We start from the raw sequence: 24824 nt of genomic DNA, 5'->3' as shown, positions 1-24824 counted from the left end.
CAGAGTAGTCCGTATTGTCTGCACATGTTTTCTCGTTTTCTCGCCTATCAAATTATAAGCATGGTACATTTGACAACTATTTACACCACTGGACCCGATGTCACTGCTTGTGGACGTTTCGTCTCCGAGGGTATCACCAGCCCAGTAGTCAGTACTTAGATGTTGACATGAATAACAATTGTATGGTAATTTACGCGTCTGGCGTATTAAACTATAAGCCTGGTACCTTTGATAACTATATTCAATCAACATTATACATTTCAGAGATGTAAATCAAACAGAGAAAAGATGGCCAACGTACTACAAACTGTGTCGTTTGGTAATCAGGACTGTTATCAAAACATTGTGACAATAATGAAAGAGGAGTATCCCATGATAGCGAACAAAATGGAACTGGAACTACTCAAAGAACGAACAAGTAATTCACGAGATGTAAACGAGAGTTTAATCGAAATAATAAATGAGCAACTTCTGCCTATTGTTTATGGGAAAGGTAAGAGTAATGAAGAAGATTTTAGTTCAAAGCGTCCACATTCTTCAGTATCAAGACTTTCCGAGTTGATTCGTCAGCTGCAACTTAGGTGTTTGAGAATTCTTAACGTTAAACCTAGTGAGGCGAGGAACACAGCACTTCCGGTTTTAATAAACAGAAAAATTAAAGAGCAACAGGAAGTAGTAAGACAATTAAAGGAAGAAATAAATGAAATAAAATCACCAAAAAAGAAAAATCAATCTTTGCACGAGGAACTAGATGAAATAAATCTTGCAGAAAAGATATACCAGCTTAGAAAGGAATTACAGGACCAGCATGAACGAGTAAGACTATTACAATTGTCTGTTCATTCGAAAGAATCAACAGTTTTAGATATGAAAACAGAAAATGCTATCATTCAAAATGAAATACAGGAATTAAGGAAGCAAAGGCCATTAGGGAAATTGCAAGTCAACCTTTTATTTGACGATTGAACTCAGAAAGACCATACGGTTGCCTATAATTGTTTACATCCACAGACACTTCATTTGAACTTTGGTAGATAGTTGTCTCATGACATCAAACAACATATCCTTAATTTTATATATTTAATTAGGATCGGGGAAATGTATCTGACGTTTTTTAAAGAAAATATTTTTGTATATAAATATGAAACCAATACAGATACCATTGTTATTTATTTGTGTTTTCGTTGGTTTGTTCGAATTTATAAGACCTATCATTCATTGACCCATTACGGAATATATCTTATATCTTATTGACTTTCTAATATATTTTGAACTAAAAAAAGTATAAAAACGGTACAAAAAATACAATGAAAATATTTCAATATTGTCTTTATTAAATCATAGGACGAATTTTAAACTACATGTCAATTTTGACAGTACACCACACAAGATCAGTCAGTAGTACATAATTCTGTAAATTCGTGCTGCTTCTAGTCTTTAGTCTTCCATGTTGTGTCTTCTGTTCTGTCATTTGTCTGTTTGTCTTTTCATTTTAGCTATGACGTTGTCAGTTTATTTTCGATCTATGAGTTTGACTGTCCCTCTGGTATCTTTCGTCCCTCTTTTACAGCAGCTGTTAGGACAGGCACACGAGTAATAAAGAATAATAGCATTTTGTTTTTTATTCTGACTTTATCAGCAAGCTTATGATATTAAACGATACCGGAAGGCCGAGCAGATATTTGACCTGATGAAGTCCGTATAAAAAAAAATGAAATGCCATTATTCTTTTTATCGACAATATGTTTTTTTTTGTGTTGAGAATACAAGATAAAAAAGAATTTGTAAGTAAAAAGTAAAAAAAAAAAAAAAGAACTCCCAGGAAAATTCAAAACGGAAAGCCCGTAATCAAATGGCAAACTCGAAAGCTCAAACCCACCAAACAAATGGATAACAACTATCATATTCCTGATATGGTACAGTCATGTTCTTTTGTAGAAAATTGTAGATTAAACCTGGTTTTACAGCTAGCTAAACCGCTCACTTGTATACCAATCACATAAAGTTCCATTATATTGACAACGATGTGTAAAACTACCGTACAGCGTTGGGCTAGTTGTTTGTTTGTATGAATGAAGTGTTGTGCATTTCATTGATAAATTGGCCCGAATGGACATGAACACGTGACGTTGTTGCACTGTTATATCACGCCATTGCCTAATATGTTCGAGTCAAAGGCATTTTTCACTTTTTTGTCCTATATACAATAGTATAGCACAGGGTACTTAACTCCGTTTTTAGGCAGTTAAGCAGCCTTATGCGAGCACCCTAGATTTGTGTCCTACCCAATAAATGCTTAAATGTGTGCCATTGTTATTATCTAGCTGGATATTATGTTATTTATAACGAATTGGACAGTTTTTTCATACTTTTAATTCTGGATTACAAAAAATAACCAGAAAAACCTTAAACGATCGTCGAATCACCCAAAATATTTGAAGTTGCACATAGGAAGTAGAGCACCTTAATGTAGTTTATTACACCCCGAGATTTTGGCTAAGATGTCAAAGAACAAAATCTATTAAGACAAGTAGTTTAGATTAGCCAAATGGCATCAGTCGTAGCAGAGACATATAATACAATGTATTATATGTCTCTGGTCGTAGGAATATTGTGTGTCGTCAATACGTAGTTAACTACGTCAGCAGTCTATTAAAATAAGTTCAACTGTTCATACTGTTTTATCGTATATAATGTTCGTATCGTTTCAATTTGGAGGCAGGGGTTCACATTAGCGGTGGTCTGAGGTCTGCGACCTTCCACGTTTGCAGTCGGACTTTCGACTTGGTTACTAGCTACGCCCGAAATGCCCGACGGACCTTCCAAAAGAAAAGAAAAAATAACTTTGCAAACCTTTTTACCAAAGTCTCCTAATAAACGATCTGAAAACATATTTTCATCATTATTATTCATGACAGCGATGTTCATTTTGTTCAACCGCTAGTTTTATACAGTAAATCGCCGACAAATAATGTGTAAATTCGAGTAAAATCGTTTTTGACAAAACCAACATTAAAAACAAAATGGATGCCGTAAGAAAACAATTACAATATCGAATCCGATTCCGGAAGCGGGTAAGGATAATTCCGGGTTTTGACGATCAACTAAAAAAATTCCAGACAGGTGACAAAATACGTCTATGCATGATAAATAAATATAAATACTAGAATTGAAAACCAAAAGCTATACATATGTAAAAGAAAGAAAAAGCAGAAAATATTTTGTACAGAAACTCAAAATTACTTTTTGACAAATTTTAATGTCAAAATCCAATACAATGTGACAGCTGGGAACAGTATATCTAACAATACTAGTATATATGTTCCTGGTGACAGTAAAGATTTTCTTTATCAGTGATAAATGTTGGTAATGCTTGTTAGAAGCTTTTAAAGTGTAAACATATTACTGAAATTTCAATAGGTATTTTTTTTCTCTCAATTTTTATGGGTCAGTTAAAATAGCTGGAAGTTTCTTACTCTATTTTCACAAATAATGCAACTAGATTATATGATACCTGAATGTAAGCAAATCATATGATATAATGGTGGAGTCCTTTGGGCCACTCTACCCCCTCCTGTTTGAAAACTTTGAAACGGATGAGATCCCCACCCCTCAACCACATACATTCATGTATGGGACTATATAACTAATCAAATGAAATAAAGGGGAAGTCCCTAGGGTCACCCCATCCCCTCCTGTTTTAGAAATTGGAAACAGTCAAGATCCCCACCCCTGAACCATATTTATTCATGTATGAGACAATATAACTAATCAAATGAAATACAGGGGAGTCCCTGGGGTCACCCCACCCCTCCTGTTTGGGAATTTTGAAACAGTCGAGATACCCACCCCTAAACCATATATATTCATGTATAGGACAGTATAATAAATCAAATGAAATATAAGGGGAGACCCTGGGGGTCATCCCACCCTTCCTGTTTAAGAACTTTGAAACGGTCGAGATCCCCACCCTAAACCATATATATTCATGTATGGGACAATATAACAAATCATATGAAATATAGGTGGAGTTCGTGGGTCCACTGTACCCCTTCCTGTTTGAGAATTTGAAAACGGTCGAGATCCCCACCCTTGACCTATATATATATTCATGTATGGGACAATATAAAAAAATCAAATGAACTATAGGGGGAGTCCCTAGGGATACTGAACACCCTCCTGTTTGAGAACTTGGAAACAGTGGAGATCCTCACTCCTTAACCATATATACTCATGTATTAGACTATATAACAAAATCAAAATGAAATATAGGGGTGTCCCTACCATCACCCCATCCCTCCTGTTTGAAAACTTTGAAGCAGTTGAGATCCCGACCTCTAAATTAAATGAAATATAGGGGGAGTCCCTGTGGTCACCCCTCCCCTCCTGTTTGAGAACTTGGAAACAGTCAAGCTCCCCACCTTTAAATTAAATCATATATATTCATGTATGGGACAAAAGAACTAAACAAATGCAATATAGGGAGAGTCCTTAAGGTCACCCCACCCCTCCTGTTTGATAACTTAGAAACAGATGAGATTCCCACCCCTCAACCATATATATTCATGTATTGGACAATATAACAAATCAAATGAAATATAGGGGAAGCCAGTGGGGTCACCCCACCCTCTCCTGTTTGAAAACTTGATAACGGTTGAGATCACCAACCCTAAGCCATATATATTCATGTATGGGACAATATAAAAAAATCAAATGAAATATAGGGGTAGTCCCTAGGGTCACCCCACCCCTCTTGTGAGTGTTTTGGGAACTTGTAAAAGATTGAGATACCAACTCCTAAACCATATTCATTCCACTTTGTCATTTCAAAAAGATTGAATGACATACAAGGTCAATCTCAAAGGCGTCACATATACATATATCACTTTGCTAGACCTAACCAATGTGTACTAGACTTTGCCCAATGTCAGGCGACCATGGGAATGAAAAATATGGGAGCTTTGTTTGGGAGACTTCGTAACAGCGTTATGTTACAATTCTTTCTTGTTCATTATAAAGTTTTATTGATGGAAAAAAATAGTAGCATGTCTTTCAAGCCCAAGAATGTTTGACCAACTGTTTTATAATTACCTGTCATTTTATTCCAAACTTAGACACCATGGACTTGGGATGAAGGTGATTTCATTTACATTTACTATGGGCAGGTCAGTCAGACCTCACCATTGATCCCTGTAGCAGTAAACATTTGTCTCATTTGTGTCTCATAACTTTTGTACTGTAGAACACAAACTCAGTTTTACTTTTTCATGCTCGTACTAAAGTCAACTTGAACTACTTACAGTCAACTAATACCAACGTTAACTATCAACTAGAAGAACTGCAATCATTGCGAACTTGTACCACTGCAGACTCATGACCATGAAAAAAATATACTTGATATATGCGTTGATTTTGAAAACCTTGATAAAATATGAATTATTTGCCTTAATGATTAATTCATTAAATGAACATAAATGTACAATATATGAATGTTTAATGTTTGTTCTTTTAAATTAAAAAAAAAATATATCGAAACAACATTGCCACAGTTTTTATAATTATGTTTGACTTGGTTTTTGGTTAACCGGGTACAGCGCTTACAGTGCTTTGATTTTTGTAAATGCCATCCGGTCGCGAACGTCCGTTATATTTCGATTTCTCGGTTGTCCACCCCACTAAAACTTTGTATACAAATGGTGTATAACATGCATACCTTTGTTTTTGCGTCTCTCCCAAGTCAGGAGCCTCTGGCCTTTGTTAATCTTGTATTATTTTTTATTTTTAGTTTCTTGTGTACAATTTGGTGTTTAGTATGGTGTTCATTATCACTGAAATAGTATAGATATTTGTTTAGGGGCCAGCTAAAGGACGCCTTCGGGTGCGGAAATTTCTCGCTGCATTGAAGATCTGTTGGTGACCTTCTTTTGTTGTCTGTTCTATGGTCGGGTTGTTGTCTCTTTGACACATTCCCCATTTCCATTCTCAATTTTATCTTTGTTGTCTGAATCATTCGTAGCAGTCCTTCCCAAGTATGTCAAACTTAATTATTTCGTATAAACAAACCAATTGGAAATATAAGGCCGTACTCTGACCTATATATAATTGTTAATACATTGTGATTTGACTCATTATCAATCATACCCCATCTTCTTATTTATATAGAACAGGAAATGCTGATAATGAAATTTTTACAGAATATCAATGACACAATGATGTGAATATCAAAGAATGTATTCAATAGTCTTGCTTTAATAAAGCTATGACTCATATCGTATTTCGTTCAACTCCCTCTTCAAAAATAAAATTCAAATGACAAAATGACGGAACGATTGAACAATTACAGTAATAATCAATATGGATGCAACTTCAAAAAGAAAAAAAAGTAAAATAACAATGTCATAATTTGTTAGCTTTATAAATGATATTATCGTAAAAGTTGTCCAGTCACGTATTACTTTGGACCGTAAGTACAGCGCAGTAGCAAGGTTAAATACCAACTATCAATAAGGTTTATTTATGAAAAATATCAAAACCATAGACATTTACAATAAAAGATTTGATCACAGCTCATTTGCTAGGTCTAAAAGAAGATCAGCCCGCATCTCATCGTCTTCAGACTCAGCGTCTTTACTGGCTATCGAGTAATAACCTCGGTCAATATTGCCCCTGAGTAAAGATTGGTGTTCATTTTGGTTTTCTTGGTCACCATTACCTAAGTCAGCATTTATATTATGTTCTCTGGTATACAGTTTTTGTCTGCAGTAGTCAGCAATTAGTTTTTGAATTACAAATGCTTCTCGCATATCAACTAGAAACTCGTCTCTTGTCATCATTTTATGCCATAGCTTTGGAATGAGACAAATAAAAAGTGCAGTAACTACTTGTGTGAGCGGATTGATGTCCCAAAGTCCTTGTAGTTTAACAATAGTATGAATAGCAAGGTACATCAAAAATGTGATAAAAACAAGTTTCAGGAATGAAAAAAATATTTCAACTCGAATAGGTCGGTGACGAGAAACAACAAAAAAGAATAGTTCTCGTGAAATCACGTTGAAGCCGTTACACTGTTTAATAAGGGAAATGTTAGGAAAGGAATTATTGTTGTGAATCTTCATACAACATTTTCTGACAAGGTTGAATAGTTTTGAATATCCGGTTCGTATATGCTGTATCGCTTCCATAACATACATTAGTATGGTGATGGCAAAGACAAAATACCCGTATGTAGTACCGGGGTACGCAATTAATCCAGTGAAGGTAAACATGATGACTCTCGTTATAAAATGAAAACTGTCAACAAAAACCACAGTTAAGATATAAATATTAAATACGAGCAAGCCGACTACTGAGAGTGTTAATAAATACCGGATAATATTCCCAATTACCCCGAAACGTGTGATTATCGTCTTAATTTCTTTACAGTACGCACAAACAGTCACCTGGAAGAATAAAAAGATAGGAAATCCATAATAGGTCACTGCAAGTAGCAATTCTGCAACGCAAAATATGAAGAAATATGGTATAAAAAGCACAACCAAAAGTGAAACTTTCAAAGATTTCTTTTGTGTGGCAATGTTTAGTAATCCCAAAATTCTTCTAAGCTGCATTTGTATCGCGAGTTTCCAAAATGATGGGTTTATTAGCATAAAAATGTGTGCTTTCATCAAACTATAGAATTTTTGATAGCCATGTTGCCTTTCTATATCAAAAACTGCACCGAGTTTTCCTCTCGTTTTGAGATCTATTGTGATTGGGGACACGGATAATTGAACGTTATTTGGTATACCTTTGTCAATGAAGGTTTCTAAATCACGTGGTAAACAAACGAGAACAGCTGTCGTTATGAGATAAAATGCGAGACCGACGTAGGGTCCTCCAAGACGAGGCATAAAATTATGCTTGCTGTAATGATATCCAGTGACCATGGATCTGAACGCCAATGGAACACCTGCTTTAACGAGGTCTAATGTATATTTATAGTCGTAGTTGTAATGTACTAAAATTTGAATTATCAAAATCAATACACTGCACATTGTTACTAAAAATCTTAAAATAACGCCAGCCATTCTTGGGAATTTTTCACCGAAATATATGAATGGAGATCTTATAATCCTGCAAAATGACAAGGGATTAGCAATAAGCCAGTCTTCATTGTAAATTCCCGATTGTAATAAATCGATTGTGTGAAAACCGTTGCATCTTCTCTGCTTCTGAAACGGTTTCACGAGCAAAAGAGGCACATTAGCAAACATGAGAATGCCAATGATAAATGGAACTATCCACCAAGCTTCGTCATAATGAATTACTTCTCCGTCACAAACTACTCGTGTTTTATTATTTCCAATTTCATATATAGTATTGCAGCATCTGTATCCTAATGCTTCAAATGGACAAATGATATGCAGACATAAGCTATACATAAATGGACTATCAATGTACACCCTTTCATGATAACATACATAGCCATATCCATATTCCACGTTAGCTTCAGGCAAATCCGATGCTTTGTTTGCCATCTGTAACAAAGCAAGTCCTATTCTTTGTGTGGTCTCGTTTTGTCCAATAATAACTGGACAGTTTCCTTGGACTGTTATACGAATATCAACTGGACCAAATGTACGCGAATCTAAGAGCCCGAGAGACCATACACGATATTCCTGTGGCCACTTTAGAAAATGTGTTGCTCCTTTTTCTCCTGGGAAGGTCCAGACCCATTGTTTTGGTTCAACTACACATTTCGTTTTGAAAGTTTCAATTCCTTCAAATATTACATTCAATCTAATTAATCTACCTTTAAATTCACTTTTTCTTAAGAGAAACATGAACTCCGAACCGTCCTTCACTGTCATGTTACACACATTTGTGACGCCATTTTCTTCTGGGTACTCGTATTTCCAATCATCGCACTGAAAATACAGCTGTGTCAAGTTACTAGATCCTTTACATATGGTCGTCGCATTTAGAAACATAAGAAAAACTATCCAAAACATTCCGAATGGGTTAATCATAATTATTTTTCAATAAATATAAATCAATCTTAAAAACAAGGAAATAATAATGAACCAGGACTATATTAGTTCGAATGACATAGATAGTCCATATAATTCTAAAACTTCCTTCCTCATATTTATCTGTATATATCTATAATGCACATTAACATAATAATACAGAAAAACTTGTGTTGATTAAGGGGTGACTGATTAAGGAAGTTTTAATGGAAGTTCAATATGCACTCAATGTTTTCACCGATCTGCTTTGATGGAAAATTATTTTAACAAAAGGAATTTAAAGTGTTGTGTAAATTCATTTGTTGCCATTCTTTTACATGCCGTTATATATGCACATGATAACTATCAATAATTAGCAAAAATATTAATAAAGCACTCATTTTAGGTATATATTTCCCCCAGTGTTCTTCATTTACGATTTTGTATTATTTAAGATAAACATTACTTTTGAGTCGTCAATATTTATACAGTTACTGGATCATCTCACAGACTATTTACAAGATTATTGCTGTAGAACTGTTCATTTGACTTCATATACTAACGAAAATCATTGTGTTTCCAGAATCTATGTCTTATAGTGTTATAACGAGGCATTATCAAGCGTAAAACTAGATTTTAATAGGGTATTTCTGTATTGTAATAACACATTATTGACTTTTAGTGTTTTTATTTTATTTTGCTTGGCTACTTTGTTTGTATAAAAAGTAAAATCACAAAAATACTAAACTTCGAGGAAAATTCAATCGGAAAGTCCACAACTACATCGCAAAATCAAATGACAAAACACATAAAAAACGAATGGACATCAAATTAAAAATACATTCATTGCTTCGCGTGTTTGACGTCAGAAAATTTATACGTCACATAGGAAGAAATTTTGTCGTTCAATGTTTACACAAAACAATTTTACAATTTCACATGGAGAATGTTGGTATACAGGGTTAAAAATTCAAATGTATGTTAAAATTAACTTCCGAAATAGACTGAGATTTAAAATTGTCCAGAAGTTCCTTAGAATTTCTAAGAATCCACAAATGGTAACTACGCGATTAAACTAAATTTGTCGTTTGTCGTTTGTCGTTCAACGTATTTTCTAATCTATAGCTTTCCTGTGGCTATTATGATTTCAGATATACGTTTTGGCATTCATATGTAAAAGACATGACTGAAACTATGCTTTTATATTTATTAGTGTTGTCAAATCGTACACTTTTGCCTAAACAGTTACTCGGATAATCGTTCGACCGATTAACCGGTTAACCGGTAGTCTGAGTTGGTGCTTCCAAGCCTTATCAATAGTACCCTACACATGGATATAAGATGTGGTATGAGTGTCAATTTGACAACCTGTTAACCAAGTCATAAATTAATGCTTTAAGAATTGAGGTTTTACCTCTGGCATTTTCAGGCTTGTCTGTGAGGATTCTTACGAAGTTTGACTTTTAATAAGCAACTACACCGTATCAACTATAGCGTTTGTACCAACTTCAGATTGAAAAATAAAATAAAAAAAACTACTTGATGTCGTGAAATTGAATATGTTTGAAAATGATTATTCTTTCCTTTTCACTTCCTGTCTCCGAAAATGATATGGAGTGTTTCATTTTGAGTGATTAATTATAAAAAAAGAAGATGTGGTATGATTGCCAATGAGACAATTCTCCCGAGCTGAGAGACAAATTTTAATTAATTTTATGTTGATGGGATTAACAATAGCAATCAATTTACAGTCAAATTAATTACCACGACGACATTTTTTAAGTAAAACCTAACCTTTTAATAATTTCAATACAAATTTATATAAAATCTATCAAAATTGAAAAAAAGTCCGGTTAACCGGTTAGCGTTTTTGGTATTCGGTATTCGGTCGTTCGACCGATTAACCGGTTAACCGGTTTACCGTTGACAACACTAATATTTATATATACTACTAGTATTCAGTATACTACCATGCAATGCCTATTTATATTTCATGTCTTTTGATGCATTTATATCCAGTACTTTTCTTTCGATTGTTAAATCTCACTATAGCTTGTGTTTAGGACTTTTGATTGATATCTTCTATAAATAAAACTTTGAATTGAATTGAAATGAATTTGATTATCAATTAAAAAATCAGACATAGACAGTATATCACACACAAGAACATCAGTTCTCAAAAGCGAATTGCTAATCTTTCGTTTTATGAATGCAAAAAATAAAGCTCATAAAATTTTGAATACTGATTTGTGAAATTGTGGTTTACAGGAAAATAGAAATATTTCTTTTATATTTATGCGTTAAAATTTGGTACATTCTTTTATTCTGATTTTGTGGAATTTGAAGAAGACAGTATTTCCAAATACATGTATTTTGTTTCTGTATGAAATCTCTTCTGATGTACACTAACTGATGTAAGAGTGTAAAACGACATGATTGTGTTATAGCGGGTATTCTAATTTGAACTTGTTTTCTGAAACCGATATTTAAGCAATCCATGATGAGTTATAATTTATTATTGTTACGCTTGCACTTGTGATTTTGGTATCTATTTTGCCAATCTTATATAAATAAAAGAGGGACGAAAGATACCAAAGAGACAGTCAAACTCATCAATCGAAAATAAACCGACAACGCCAAGACTAAAAATGAAAAAATACAAACAGACAAACAATAGTACACACACCATAGAAAACTAAAGAATAAGCAACACGAACCCCATTTAAAAACTAGGGGTGATCTCAGGTGCTCCGGAAGGGTAAGCAGATCCTGCTATACATGTGGCACCCGTCGTGTTGCTTATGTTAAAACAAATCCGGTAAAAGGTCTATTTCGGTAGGCCACATTCATGAAAGGGAAGGGGATTGTAGTAAGGACGTAAGGAACATATCCGATATAATTTCTGAAACGGTTAATTCATAACGGTCAACCAACTCGTGATGGCGTCCGTACTATTACGAAGGGATGATTTCAACTTCACCAATTGGAACTCTTGGTTTAATAGCTTCCTTGTTAGTAGCAACCCTCTATCAAGAAAATCATGATAGGAAATGCAGACACGGGAATATCGTATCAATTGGGAGATATATATCCCGTATGCAGGTGCTGCTGGAATGTTGCTACTTAGAAATGGAAAATTCACAATTGGAAAGCTGAAATCATCCCTTTTGTCATTAAATTTTGTTAAAAGTGTACACATGTGTAGTTTGGTTTTGTCTGCATGGTGTGTTACAACAAGTCAAATAGGGTCTGCGTTTGAAAGGGTAATATTGTTAAACGTTTCTTTTTTCGTAAAACAAATAGTTTTGTTATGGATCAATATATCTTCTTGTGTTGAAAAATTAAAAAAAAACAAACCTCCGAACCGTAATGAGAAGCGATGTTTTTTGTTTTTAACCTTTTTTTGCTCCGCAATCTAGACGGTTCAAAGCTTAAAACACCTGCAAACCAATGTACTGGACTAAGTGTTAATGATCAAAGGCTAGCGTATAATATGAATGGTTGTCCACAATGAAAGTCAATCATCGCACTAAATTCGATGATGGGGTTTGGAGTATGTAACACGTTGGAATAGACTGGCTTTATCCAAAAGAATTGCATTTTTTGTCATGAATAAGAACGCTAATGATCTCTTAAGATCTCCGATGCTTTGAAAAAATAATAAAAAAACTTAAGTTATTTGTTAACATCTGATATGCGAGGTGACATAATGTTTTTTTTTAAAAATGTATTCTTTAAAAATTTTCGCACTCCGGCAACCCGTTTCTTTTTTCAAAAAACACACCCAGTGACGCATGAATAATAAGAAAAAAAGGTCGAAGAAAATACGAAGTTAATGAGCATTGGAGATCGACCGAAAATTTTGTAAACGACACTTCATGTATTATAAAAGTGTTACATGGTGACCTTTAGATTTTCATGGGTTGTTTCATTCTGGTGGTATCTATCTTATTGATGTATATCTCGGATCTTTATTTTTCATATCAAATGTATTCTTTTAAATGTAACAAAGAATTTGAAAACAGGCTAGTAGGGCTTCAGCCCTTATATCTTGTACATTTGATAAAGACCCTCTTAAGAATGTTAACAACGTAATAATCAAAAAGGGGATTATCATCATGTACCTTGTTAAGATTAACCATTCGTGATCTTACATTTTGGATTGTTTTACATGTGTTTGAGTTTGACCAAGAACAATTTATTTAAAGTTACTTCCTTTTCAGTACTGACTTCTGGACAGAATAGATCAACAGCGAAAATTTATCGCATCAATATTGAACTGTTCTTTTTTGTCTATATGGGTTATACAAGTAAATATCTCCGGCAATGTTACCATTAACGGTTTAAGTCTCGCCTCAGCCTTTTCTGAATAAGCCAGATAATCATTCAATGTCCTATACAATTAAGAAATATTTATCAGCAATGTGAAAATACAATCGTAAATAAACATAAATAAATATATATATATATTTTTTTTTATCGAAGATGCTTTTGGTTTTGGTTTGTTGTTTTATACACAATTCATCTCGTTTGTTTTCCTCGTTTTAATTATTTTATATTTTAACATATGTCTACTAATGAAAAAAAAACCCAACCATATATCATTACAATTAGTTTTTATATTTTTGCTTAGTATTATAGTGTTTTACATGCAATACATACTACTGTTATTTTAACCTTCATTGAGTAGTACACCTTACAGTCATTGTACAACCTAGTAGAAGTACTGTTTATGATACATATGAGCATCACTGATCATGCTGAAGACACATTGATTGTTGAAATGTATATCACATCAATATATACATCCACTGCCCAGTATGTTGAGCAAACGGCACAAGTAATTTTGCTATTGTAATTCATCTGCCTTATTTACTTGCAATCGGGGATTTGGTTGACGCGTAGAACACAAAATTGGACCTTTTAATTGGTATACACCAAATGATAATCTAACATATGCATACAGCTATGTATCGATTTAAGAATTACATCATACTTTTGGCAATTTCGAGACATTTGTTTGCGATTTGAAAATTCGTCTCGATCGGGAAGATAAAATACTTTTCTCTAATTGTAAGTTCTAATTCCCGTAGCACAATTAGTTTGCCTCGTTGATCCTCCAGATGATGTAAACACAAAAACGATAATATATTCAAATAAACAACCGGAGGAATTGAACATGTGTTATCATAAACATCATGTGGAATTAAAGGGGTTAATTCTTCTGGCAATAAATAATATGGTTCTGAAAACGATACGCTATTAATGATTAAATGTTTGCAAGCTAATGTAAACCCGAGTGCGTCTTTGACTTTTTGGAAATATGTCTGTTCCAACAAACTATTGTCAAAACTTAACATAATTTTGTACGGGGCACATTTTGATAAAGTATAGTTTAAGATTTCTATACATTCCTGGAATCTCTTGTATTTATAAAATAACGATGCCAATAATGACCAAGCAGATGTAACATCGTTGTACATTCCCACTTTGTAACAATGTAAACTTGTCTGGTATTGTTTGTATAACGATTTGTTTCCTCCTTCATAGTTAAGGCTTGATAATAGTAGACTGTTGTTGGAAATCAATGACATCATGTATGAAGACATTTCTGCATCGTTTATATTAAATAAACTAGTGACTATTTGTTTTATGTTGTTATAATTCAAAGGAATCATTAAAATTTTGGGGTATGTTAAGCAAGACAATTCAGAGGCTGCAAGACAAGGTATAAGGGAAGCTCCTTGTTCTGACTTAAACTTTCGAAAAGTATCCGTATAGAAAACGTTTGTCAATAATGAATTGTATATCTCATTCAACGTATCAAGTAAAGATTTATGTTGACTATCAGTAAAACGACCTTCGAAAAAGTTATTTCCTGGAATAAAGTAGTGAAGACAGATTTTATATTCTACACAGTATATCAATCGCCACAGGCAGCTCTTGAAACAGGGAATCATATTCTGAGGATGCCATTGTGAAGGTTTTGATTCTTCACATAACCAGAACATTATAGTTTTAATAAAGTACGAGCAAATAAGATCACCATGTTTTTTCTTTATAATGTCCTTCAAAATGATTTTCATTAATGCGTAGCACAATAACTGGGTATGGGAAAAGGAAAAAATTAATTGCTTTTCTGCAATGGAAAATGATATTCGCCATTCCAAATCTTCATTCAATGACCCTTTACATCCAATAGGAACAAATAAAACCCCGTTCTGAACAATAGCCGTAACTAATGTGGGATCGGGCCAAGGCAATCTGGATCTGACAATCCAATGGCAAGCAGGTTGTATCCATTCTGTACATCTGAAGCAATGTGCAGAATCATATGTTTCATCTGGGGTCGATCGACAAGGTCCATGAACTATCATATGGTCTGGCAAACAATACTCCCGAAAAAGTCTACTCGACATAAATTGTTCTCCTTCAATAATCTCGCCCATAGGCTAATATGAGGAATGCATCTGTGTGATATGTTGTACAACTTAAGTTTTGTAAAACCTAGTGTGGTGTCACTCATGTCCATGATTACAGTTAATTGGTTTGTGGAAGATGAAACTGCATGTATATTCTCGTAAATACGAACATATTTCGAAACGAACATTTGGTCATAATCACTGCCCTCGAGGTCTAAACCTTCTGCTTTACTACCACTACTTATAACTGTACTATCAGGATATTGGGAAATATTATCTAATGCCCAAAATATCTGTCTCCTTGTTTTCACAACTTCCTCTGATCCAATTATAGTATATACATACTGGTAAATCTGAAGAGAACAGTCTATGCTTGGTGTGCCCATATTTCTTTCTAATCTGTAATTAAAAAAAAAGAAATAACCTGTCTTCTTCTTATATCACAAATCACGTTAAACAGCAGATTTTTCCAACTATCATTTCTATTTTTAATCTTTTGATTTTAATGCTTTCCATTTATATACTGTATTATTAGGGAAGACATTTTTTTTAATGATTCTCAATTATTCAATAGAGAATTGCCATCAGTCAAACATGTCAAATGCTACGTATGAAATGCTTTGTGTGTTTAAACTTAGATGTAGCTGAAACCTACATCCGATGGCTTGGAAGAGTCATCTCGATCACGTGGATGGACACTAGATGTACAGAATGCCTTCTGTTAATGCTCCAGATTATATGGTCAACCAAAATTAATGAAATATTATAACGTAAATATCCAACAACCCGTATCGTTAAGGGGTACTGAAGGACTGAATTCCGAATAACATGTAATAACTAAACGGTTGAAGAAAAAAAATTTGTGTGTTTTGGTGATAACTATGGCGGATTAAATGTGTCGTGGTCATCAACACAGTACGGATAATCATGCAAAGTAGAGGACTTAAAAAACAACTCACGTTGATAAAAAATCATTGATTGCATCTGGCATAATTCAAAGCAAGCCATACACAAGCAAGAAAACAATAAAGCCAACAGTAACAGTTGTTCTATAGTCATAAATCACAAACCATTAAAAATACCGTGTAAATTTTACTTAATGTACTCTACTTTCAACTGTTTAACAATATAAATTGATGTCCTTCATGATTTGGAATCAAATACGACATTATTTACAAGCAACAGGTTTACTTACTCAATCATGCAAATTACATCAAGTTTTGAAGCTCAATAAAACATATGACTCATGTATCACACCATCTATTACATGTTGACAAACCGAATTTTTAATGTCAGAAAAGACAAATAACGATTGACTTAATGCTGATAAAAAAAAGAGATTCGGTTATAAAATCGTATCAAAAACAGGCAATAACAGAAACTACTTCTGCTCCAGAGTAGACAAAATTTGGATTAATTATGAAACAATATAATACACTAGTTTAAACTAAACAACTTCTTTTTTTCAAACTGTCAACCAAAACTATATCTGAATTTCCTGGTGGTAAATATCAAAATTTTATTAAATTTTTCATGAAATGTGACTCTTGTGACTGGTGCAATATCCACTGTTCATAGCTAGACGATTATTTGATAAATGAAGACAAAACAAATACTATCTAATTATCACTTTTGTAGTCAATCTAATCTTGATGACTCTTGATGAGTATATATCTCTCAAATGAAACGATATTCCCGGGCTTATATTTCCTGTAATTACTGTAAAGCAACTTATTTACACGAGCGATTAATTTTCGCGACTTTCGCGAGTAGAAAATAACGCGAATATAAATCGTTGCGAATATGTAGAACTTGTATCTTTCCTTCTTAAACTTCACGGTGGGTATGGTTGTCCTGCGAGAGAACGTTCTGTGCTGGTGATTTGGTCCTGTCAGGTGCTGGTGGGTCCTGATTCTGTGCTGGTGGGTTTGTTTACATTGTATCAGAACGGCAATAAAACGACTGTTTTGTTGCTTAATTTTTCTCTGATGCGTCATAAGTACCATGCAAAGGATATTACAACAATATTATAGTGCAAAAGTCGTGCAAGTTCGTTAAACGGAATTGTCCTGACGCTGTGCTGGTGATAAGAAAAACGGTCCTGGTTCTGTGCTCCTATGTCCTGGTTCTGTGCCTTTATATTTTAGTTAAAAGTGACATATATTCAAGATCATTGATGCTGTACTGTTATTGACTAATTAACTGTTATCTGCTTTCTTGAAATTGACATTGTTGTGAATCTGTTTACTGTTATTATGAGAGAAAAAATACCCCTACTTTTTTATTTTTTTTTAAATTAACTGTAATCTTATTTATTGGCCTGTTAATGGAACCCTTCTTGCCCACTTTTAAGATAAGAAAATATATTTACGATTTTCGGGATTACGAACATTTTGCAAGATCACCAAAATACGTTGTAATTTATACAATACTTATATAAAGTAGATGATGTGGTATTTTTGTTGTCAATGGACAAATTTCCATAAGAAACCAAAGGAAGTATGTGTTAACAACCATACGTCATAGTACGACCTTCAACAATAACCCATAAAAAAAATGTAAAAGGTTTTGCATAAAAATGGAGAGCAAAAATATAGAACAAAGGACTTTCTTTTTGTTTGGATTTTTTTTGGGGGGGGGGGGGATGATGGATAAGTTAGAGCGAGGTTACAGTGAAAGTTTTAAGCTTGGAATAGTTTCTCGTAAGATTTAAAAGTTGTATTTTAAAAGAAAAATGTATCTTATAGCTATTAAGAATCACTTGCTGTATCTGTAAGATTTTTTCAACATAATTGTTTTTGTCTGAACGGTTATCTGGTATTTTTTTCGAAAGTTCGATAGAACACTAAAAAAAGCACTATTTTATGAAAGGGCAAACTAGAATATGTCAGAGAATGAAGACGAGATAACCTTTGTACAGAGATTTTTGTTATGTTTAGCATGGGATCAACACAAGGGTACATTATCCTTAAAGATCTATTTAAAAGTATTTGAAACTACCGTTTGCTTTGTTAATTGTGCCTTCAATTTAAAAAAATAAAATATCTCGTAGCTTCATACTACCAATTGAGTATAAAACAAGTATATAAGTTTTAAAAAGAAATTCTTAGATTAAACACCTACATTTAACTTTAAAAGGTCATAACAGTTTAAAACAATACAAATCTACACACACAAAAAACTGGCTTAATTTCAACTGGTTATCAACCCGAATCACCTGTGTCGAGGGGTCGTGTGAGGTTCATGTATTGTCTTGGCGTCCGCCATTACAAAGAGATATTTTCTGAAATTACTTGACCAAATGTTACCAAATGATTTTTCAAAAGTGAATCTAGGAAAAACAATATTCATCAACAAACATGACCACTGTCTGTTAAAATGTATTCGAGTTTTAAGTTACAGCCGATTCCATTGAGTATGCAGACAAAAGTAATATCTTTGGTTAGCTTGCTTGTTAGCTAAACCGTGAAGTCATTGTTAGGTAAGGTATACTACCCTCCTTTCGAAGTAGCCTGGTCCTACAGACAGAAAGATGTGTCATTTGTCGGACTAGTCTACTCTTAAAGTAGGGTAGTTTACATAACCTAACAATGACTTTTCTGTTCAGCAAGCAAGATAACCAAAGATATTACCTTTGTCTACACACTCATTGAAATCGGCTTTAATATTGCAAAAGTTCATGCAATTAGGGCAAAACTTACCGAGTAAAAAAAACCAAAAGGCCAATGTCTATCTATCCTTGCACATTTCAGAAAATTCAGATCAGATAACGAAACTGGGTCCAGCAACATTTATAAGCACTTTAAGATTTTGACCCTCACAGTTTCCATTCACCACAAATATTCTCGTTACAACGAATCATTTTAAATACAAAAATACCAGTTGCAGCCTTTTGTTTATCTATAATATATGTATACGGATAAAGTTATGAAAGACAGCAGGGTCATCAGGGTGAGGAGTCCATGTCATCTGAAATAAATGCTAAGCATAGATCTAGAAAGCGACAGATAATCATGACATTAAAAAAACTCTCTTCTTTTCGAACAAATTGACACATAAAATGAATTATATAGTATTGTGGAATGTTTAAATTGTGTTCAATTCATTGGTTACACCTTTTACTAGGATAACAATCCTGTCAAGTATGAGCTGGGAAAAATATTTCAGAAAAGAAGATGGAAATGTGAAAGTTTCCGTGCGTCATGTGCAACAGCATACGAACAGCTACCATGCCTCGTCAGAGTGGAAGCTAAAAAGTCCACGAAAATTTGATTTAAAACCTTTATTCGTTCCAACAAAGTTTTTGAGATTTTGTTGAGGATTTAACCATCTACGACAACAAAAATGTTTTTTTTTTGAATTTATAGCTCTTCTATAAATATATGCAAAGCAAACCATTGATCCAATTGCTTGCTATGATTGTTTGGATGTTTGTAAACGACAGGTAAGTAGTCTGTTTACTATATACTGTAATTTGTTTGGACAATAAACATTAACTTCAATTTCTGTCAGTTTGTATTTGTCCAATCAAATCCCAGTATGTATTGAAACTCCGCCTACCTATTGTTTGAAAACATCCAAGCAAACATAGCAAGCAAGTCAATCAAAGTTTTTTTTGCATGCTTTTATAGAAGAGCTGTACTATATAATGCAAAGAAGCGTTTAAGTCTTTCGCCAAAAAATACTATCAATTTCTTTTTGTCCTATGTAAACTTCCCTACCATTTCCTTCCATTCATGATCATTAAATTGAACTGTAAAATATTTCTTGGTACCTTCTTAATTCCTTTATAAGTCTTATGTAAACATAATTATGACAATAACTGTTGTGAGCACAAGATTCACTACACACTTTTAAAGTTCTGCTTCATCAAACATTAAAATGTGAACTTAAGTTTTGAGACTTTTTTAATCGACACGATTGGAATTTTTGTATATGAGAACATGGTTTATCTATTGGTTGAAAATGCGGCTTTGAACTAGCTTTCAGTACCTGCGAGCATTTGTTGTTCAATAATGTGTGTCTTTGTGTTATTATTTTATGTGATGAATTGTTGTGTTGATACATCACTGTAACAATGAAGGAGGACATGAGGAGGGTTGGTTGGGTGGACGTGGGGAGGGTTATGCGGAGCGCTAACAAACATGTCTATGCGGCATTGGTTTTGATCATTGTTGAAGCATCAATGTAAGGGGCATTTAATATCTTACTAAAACTATTCTTATTTTGGATACTATATATTGTTATCTGATATTGAACGAAAGATGTTGCCCTTTTATGTAATTATGTAATACAAGTTACGATCATTTGAAAACACATATATAAACAGCCAAATGGATGCACAAGAGCTAATATAGGAGTCATAGATCCTATTGACAACAATTATCTGCCCAATTTTATTGATTTTGTAACATTTGTTTAAAATATGACCAACTTCTTATCCAAAATCACCAGCACCGTATCAGGACCCACCAGCACAATGACAGGACCCACCAGCACAGTATCAGGACATGAATAAATTGAGAAAATACTAAATTTTAATAAATTGCAATGTTTTTTCACAAAGTTTTGTCGTGTGGATTGCGGTATAGAAAGCGGACTCTATGAGCATTTTTGTATTATTTTTTCAGTTCTAGATTTTCTGAAAATCAGCATTTTTGCGTTACGGTTACTGAAACAGTTTAGAGGGTCAATTTTTTAATGGTTTACATATGAACCCATAAGAAACAAAATTGAAAAATCTCAACGTGTTTCTTCAATTTTTTATGAGTGAAAACGTCAAAAATCATCATTTTCGTCTTTGTTTACATTTTTTCATTGATCACCAGCACCCGTCAGGACCGAATCACCAGCACAGAACGTTCTCTCGCAGGACAACCATACCCACCGTGAACTTCGTCAAGTTAATCGCGAATTAAATAGCCGCGAAGTGGTCAAGAAAGGGTAAAACGCAAAATTAAGCATCCGCGAAAATAATTTGGTTTACAGTAATTCTTTGATAGATGATGGTTTTTCACAAGGAAGCTATTTAACCAAGAGTTCCAAATGGTCAATTTGAAATAATCCCTACGTAAATTTTACAGACGCCATCACTAGTTGGTTGACGGTTACAAAAGATCCGTTTCATAGATGCTATCGGATACGTTCATTAGGTCGTAACTACAATCCTGGTCCCTTCTAGAGTCCCTTCTAGATCACGCCCAGTTTTTGGTGGTGTTCGTGTTGCTTAGTCTTTAGTTTTCTATATACATGTTGTGTCTTGTGTACTATTGTTTGTCTGTTTGTTTTATTCTTTTTACCCCTGTCTTTGTCAGTTTACTATTTGATTTTGAATGTCCCTCTGGTATCTTTCGCCCCCTCTTTTATACTAAAATACCTGACACACGAACAAAGGACTTGGTAACATTGAAATATCAGAGAACGCGGAAGCAGATATTTTGAAGATTTTGGAGGTGGTATCAAAATCATCGGGATTAGATTGTGTAAGTCAACGATTTCTCAAGGAAGCATCTGGAATTTTGAAATATCAACTGTGCAGGTTATTTGAGCTGTTTGTACCAATAAGCAAATTCCCGTCAGACTGGCAATGTGCTAATATAACCCCCGTGTTTAAGAAAGACTCCCCAAGTGACTATAAAATCTGCAGACCGATCTCATTGATAATCGTTAATGGCAAAGCCATGCTTGTGAGTGTTTTTTAAGCATATTTATTATTACTTACTTGCTAACCAGATCATTACAACCAACGAATCAGGATCCATATAAGGGGAATCGACCATTAATCAAATGCTTGATAGAAAAAATGAGTTTGGGAAGGCATTAAATGACGAGAAAGAAATCATAGTAATGTTTGGTGACATTAATAAGACATTTGGCAGACTTCAGCATAAGGGGTTGTTGAAAAAACTAGAAGCTAATGGCATAAAAAAGAACATTTTGTCAGAATCAGAAAACAATTTGAATAGTGATCTGGCAAAACATCCATAAATTGTCTGCAAATTGGCCACTGAAACTTAACCATGAGAAAACCGACACCATGACAAGTTTAATAGAAGGATAAAACTCTTCATTCTCATACTTCTGGCCTAGTAGTTTAAGAGAATATACACATTTCTAAAAACTACTCAACATACAGAACGGCCTGTATCGGCCATATTCTGATATAACTGTTATCAATGTTTTTTTTAAAAATTGTATATATTAGGGATGACAACGAGTACTCGAGTACTCTACTCGCTCGGAAGGCCGAGTACTCGAGTACAGTTTTAGTACTCGGATACTAGTTTGCCTGTTATACATCTTGAGATATTTCTCTTCACATTTCCACTCACTTAGTCCCGTTGAAATATCCCCTTCGTAGTACCAAATAAAATCAATTAAGAACATACATATGTTTATCCTGAGGTCACTATTTGTTATAGTAGTACCAGCAATCCCCTGTCCTTCCGAGGGAAAGTTTTCATGTGGACTACTTGTAAAAAAAATAGAAAGTCTAACAGTATTTCATCTGAAGTTGTAGACAAGATCATATTTCTAAACAAGAACAAAATCAAAGTGACCTTCGATGAACCCTACGCAACTGTTTAGAGGCAATTATAACGGTGTTTGTACACGGATCAACACTTTCATGGATTCATAATTAAATCATCTCAAGCCGAAAAAACTTACCTTTGTTTGTTAATCAAGACTTCTATGTAAACGTGATTGGAATGAGATAAACATTTAAATTGATTTAATAACTCTGTATTTGAAACTTAACTCTGATTTTTTAATTTACAATTTAAAGATAGGCGAAAATACGAGAGCGGCATTCAAACCCAAAAGTCGAAAAAAAAAACTGACAACGTCTTGGCAAAAAAAAAAATTAAAAAAATTAGACAAAGTTAACGATAGTGCAAAAAAAAAAACCACAAAAAAAGTTAGACTGATCAACACGAAAAAGCACAAGTAATTTGAAGTTCAATATTGTTGTTGACAAAATAATTGGCAAGTCGTATTATAAAAAAATACGAACTCCTCAAGAACAGATGCTACATATATTGTCTACTTTGTCGGACTTTATATGCAAATATTTTATGATTTTATTGGAATTTGGTTCATGAACACGTATAAAACAATAATTGTTTATGATAGGTTATTTGTAGAAACGGCGGTCGGTAATTGACACAAAAAACAGAGGATCCAGATATGTGTGTAGTACCTTTGTCTTTCGTTACAAAAGGTAATAACAAAAACACTGCATCCTAAAATCGCAGCTTTTTCAATAGACGTTTAAGATTCATCCGAGTACTCGAGTATCATGACCGAGTATCCGAGTATTAAATTTCAGATCTTTTGACATCCCTAGTATATATCTCTTTGCTTGATATTTGTTCCTTAATTGTGCAGGTAGTTGAAAAAAAGTCGATACTAATGTTTCACATAGGCTTCAACAAAAACCTTTATCAACGACGAACTCTCAAACAAACCATGTCTTTTTATGTTTCTTTGTTACATATATGAATATGACGTGGCTCTGTACTCATACATCCCGTCATTGTGCTATGGTAAATTTGTGTATTCTTGTCTTTAATTGTTTTTATTATTATTATTATAACAAGGCATTTTTATAGCGCATTTATTAAAAAAAAACTCAATTACTCTTAGCGCTTTACATCTTAAAACAAAAGTACACAAGTTCTTACATACACGAAATTACAAAGTTAAAAATGTACCGAAATATGTATAACGCATACATCATTTTGTACATCAAATCAACTATAAAAAGTTAAGACTCCAGCAACTTGGTAAAAAATGACTTAAAAGAATTATTAATGAATAAGCAAAAATTTGAAAACTTGTTATCTTAACTAAATATTTCTAAAATTTGCTGAACTTTGTATTTAAAAATAAGTTACTAAAATACTCCAGCTTGTAAAAAAAATAAAATAAAAGAAATACAAACGTTATATCAAATATACAGAAACACATAAAAAAATGTACAAAATATTAAAAATCAACATCAGTCAAATACAACCAATCACAGTTCCAGGTCTTAACTATGAGGGTTTGGATGGGGTTAAAAGATTAGAGAATAATGCCCTTAAAAAATGAAGATTAGAGAATAACGGGCCAAAAAAATAAAGATTAGAGAAATGCGTGGTCTAAAAATATAATGAATATTGAATAATTAATAAAAGAAAACGATAAGAATTAAGTGTTTACAGAATTTTCCCTTCTTAAAATTTAAAGAAAATTATCAAAATTATCATTGTAAAAATATAAAAGTAAAAACAAACTTGGTAAACCTTTTTTGGTTTCGTGATCAATCGTAACTACTCGGCCATTCTCGCTACGCAGTACAATAGTTATTTCTTCGTGCAACCAGAAAGGCCGAGTTGTTCCGATTGGTTTCGTGATAACAGACTATAGGATT

General features: G+C 33.5%; 1 protein-coding gene and 1 long non-coding RNA gene across 3 annotated transcripts in view; one reads left to right on the top strand and one right to left on the bottom strand.

The window, feature by feature from the left end:
- The window catches only part of LOC143053937 (uncharacterized), a 35893-nt gene extending 34725 nt beyond the window's left edge, over window positions 1-1168 (top strand). For both annotated transcript variants that reach the window (XR_012971511.1, XR_012971510.1), the window contains exon 3: window positions 265-1168. This is a non-coding gene — a long non-coding RNA (uncharacterized LOC143053937). The remainder of the gene's footprint in view (window positions 1-264) is intronic.
- A 12468-nt stretch (window positions 1169-13636) lies between these two features.
- On the bottom strand, window positions 13637-15364 carry LOC143053684 (uncharacterized). Its single transcript, XM_076226472.1, has one exon. It carries the CDS (start codon window positions 15362-15364, stop codon window positions 13973-13975), a length of 1392 nt encoding a protein of 463 aa, XP_076082587.1. The 3' UTR covers window positions 13637-13972.
- Window positions 15365-24824: the final 9460 nt, after the last annotated feature.

The sequence above is a fragment of the Mytilus galloprovincialis genome, chromosome 12, assembly GCF_965363235.1.
Source record: "Mytilus galloprovincialis chromosome 12, xbMytGall1.hap1.1, whole genome shotgun sequence".
NCBI lineage: Eukaryota > Metazoa > Mollusca > Bivalvia > Mytilida > Mytilidae > Mytilus > Mytilus galloprovincialis.
Note: the sequence above shows the minus strand (reverse complement) of the source record. Positions and strands in the feature narration are given on the sequence as shown.

Excerpts from the sequence above, each read along its gene's own strand:
- LOC143053684 (XM_076226472.1), bottom strand. The coding sequence starts at position 15,364 with ATGATAGTTCATGGACCTTGTCGATCGACCCCAGATGAAACATATGAT.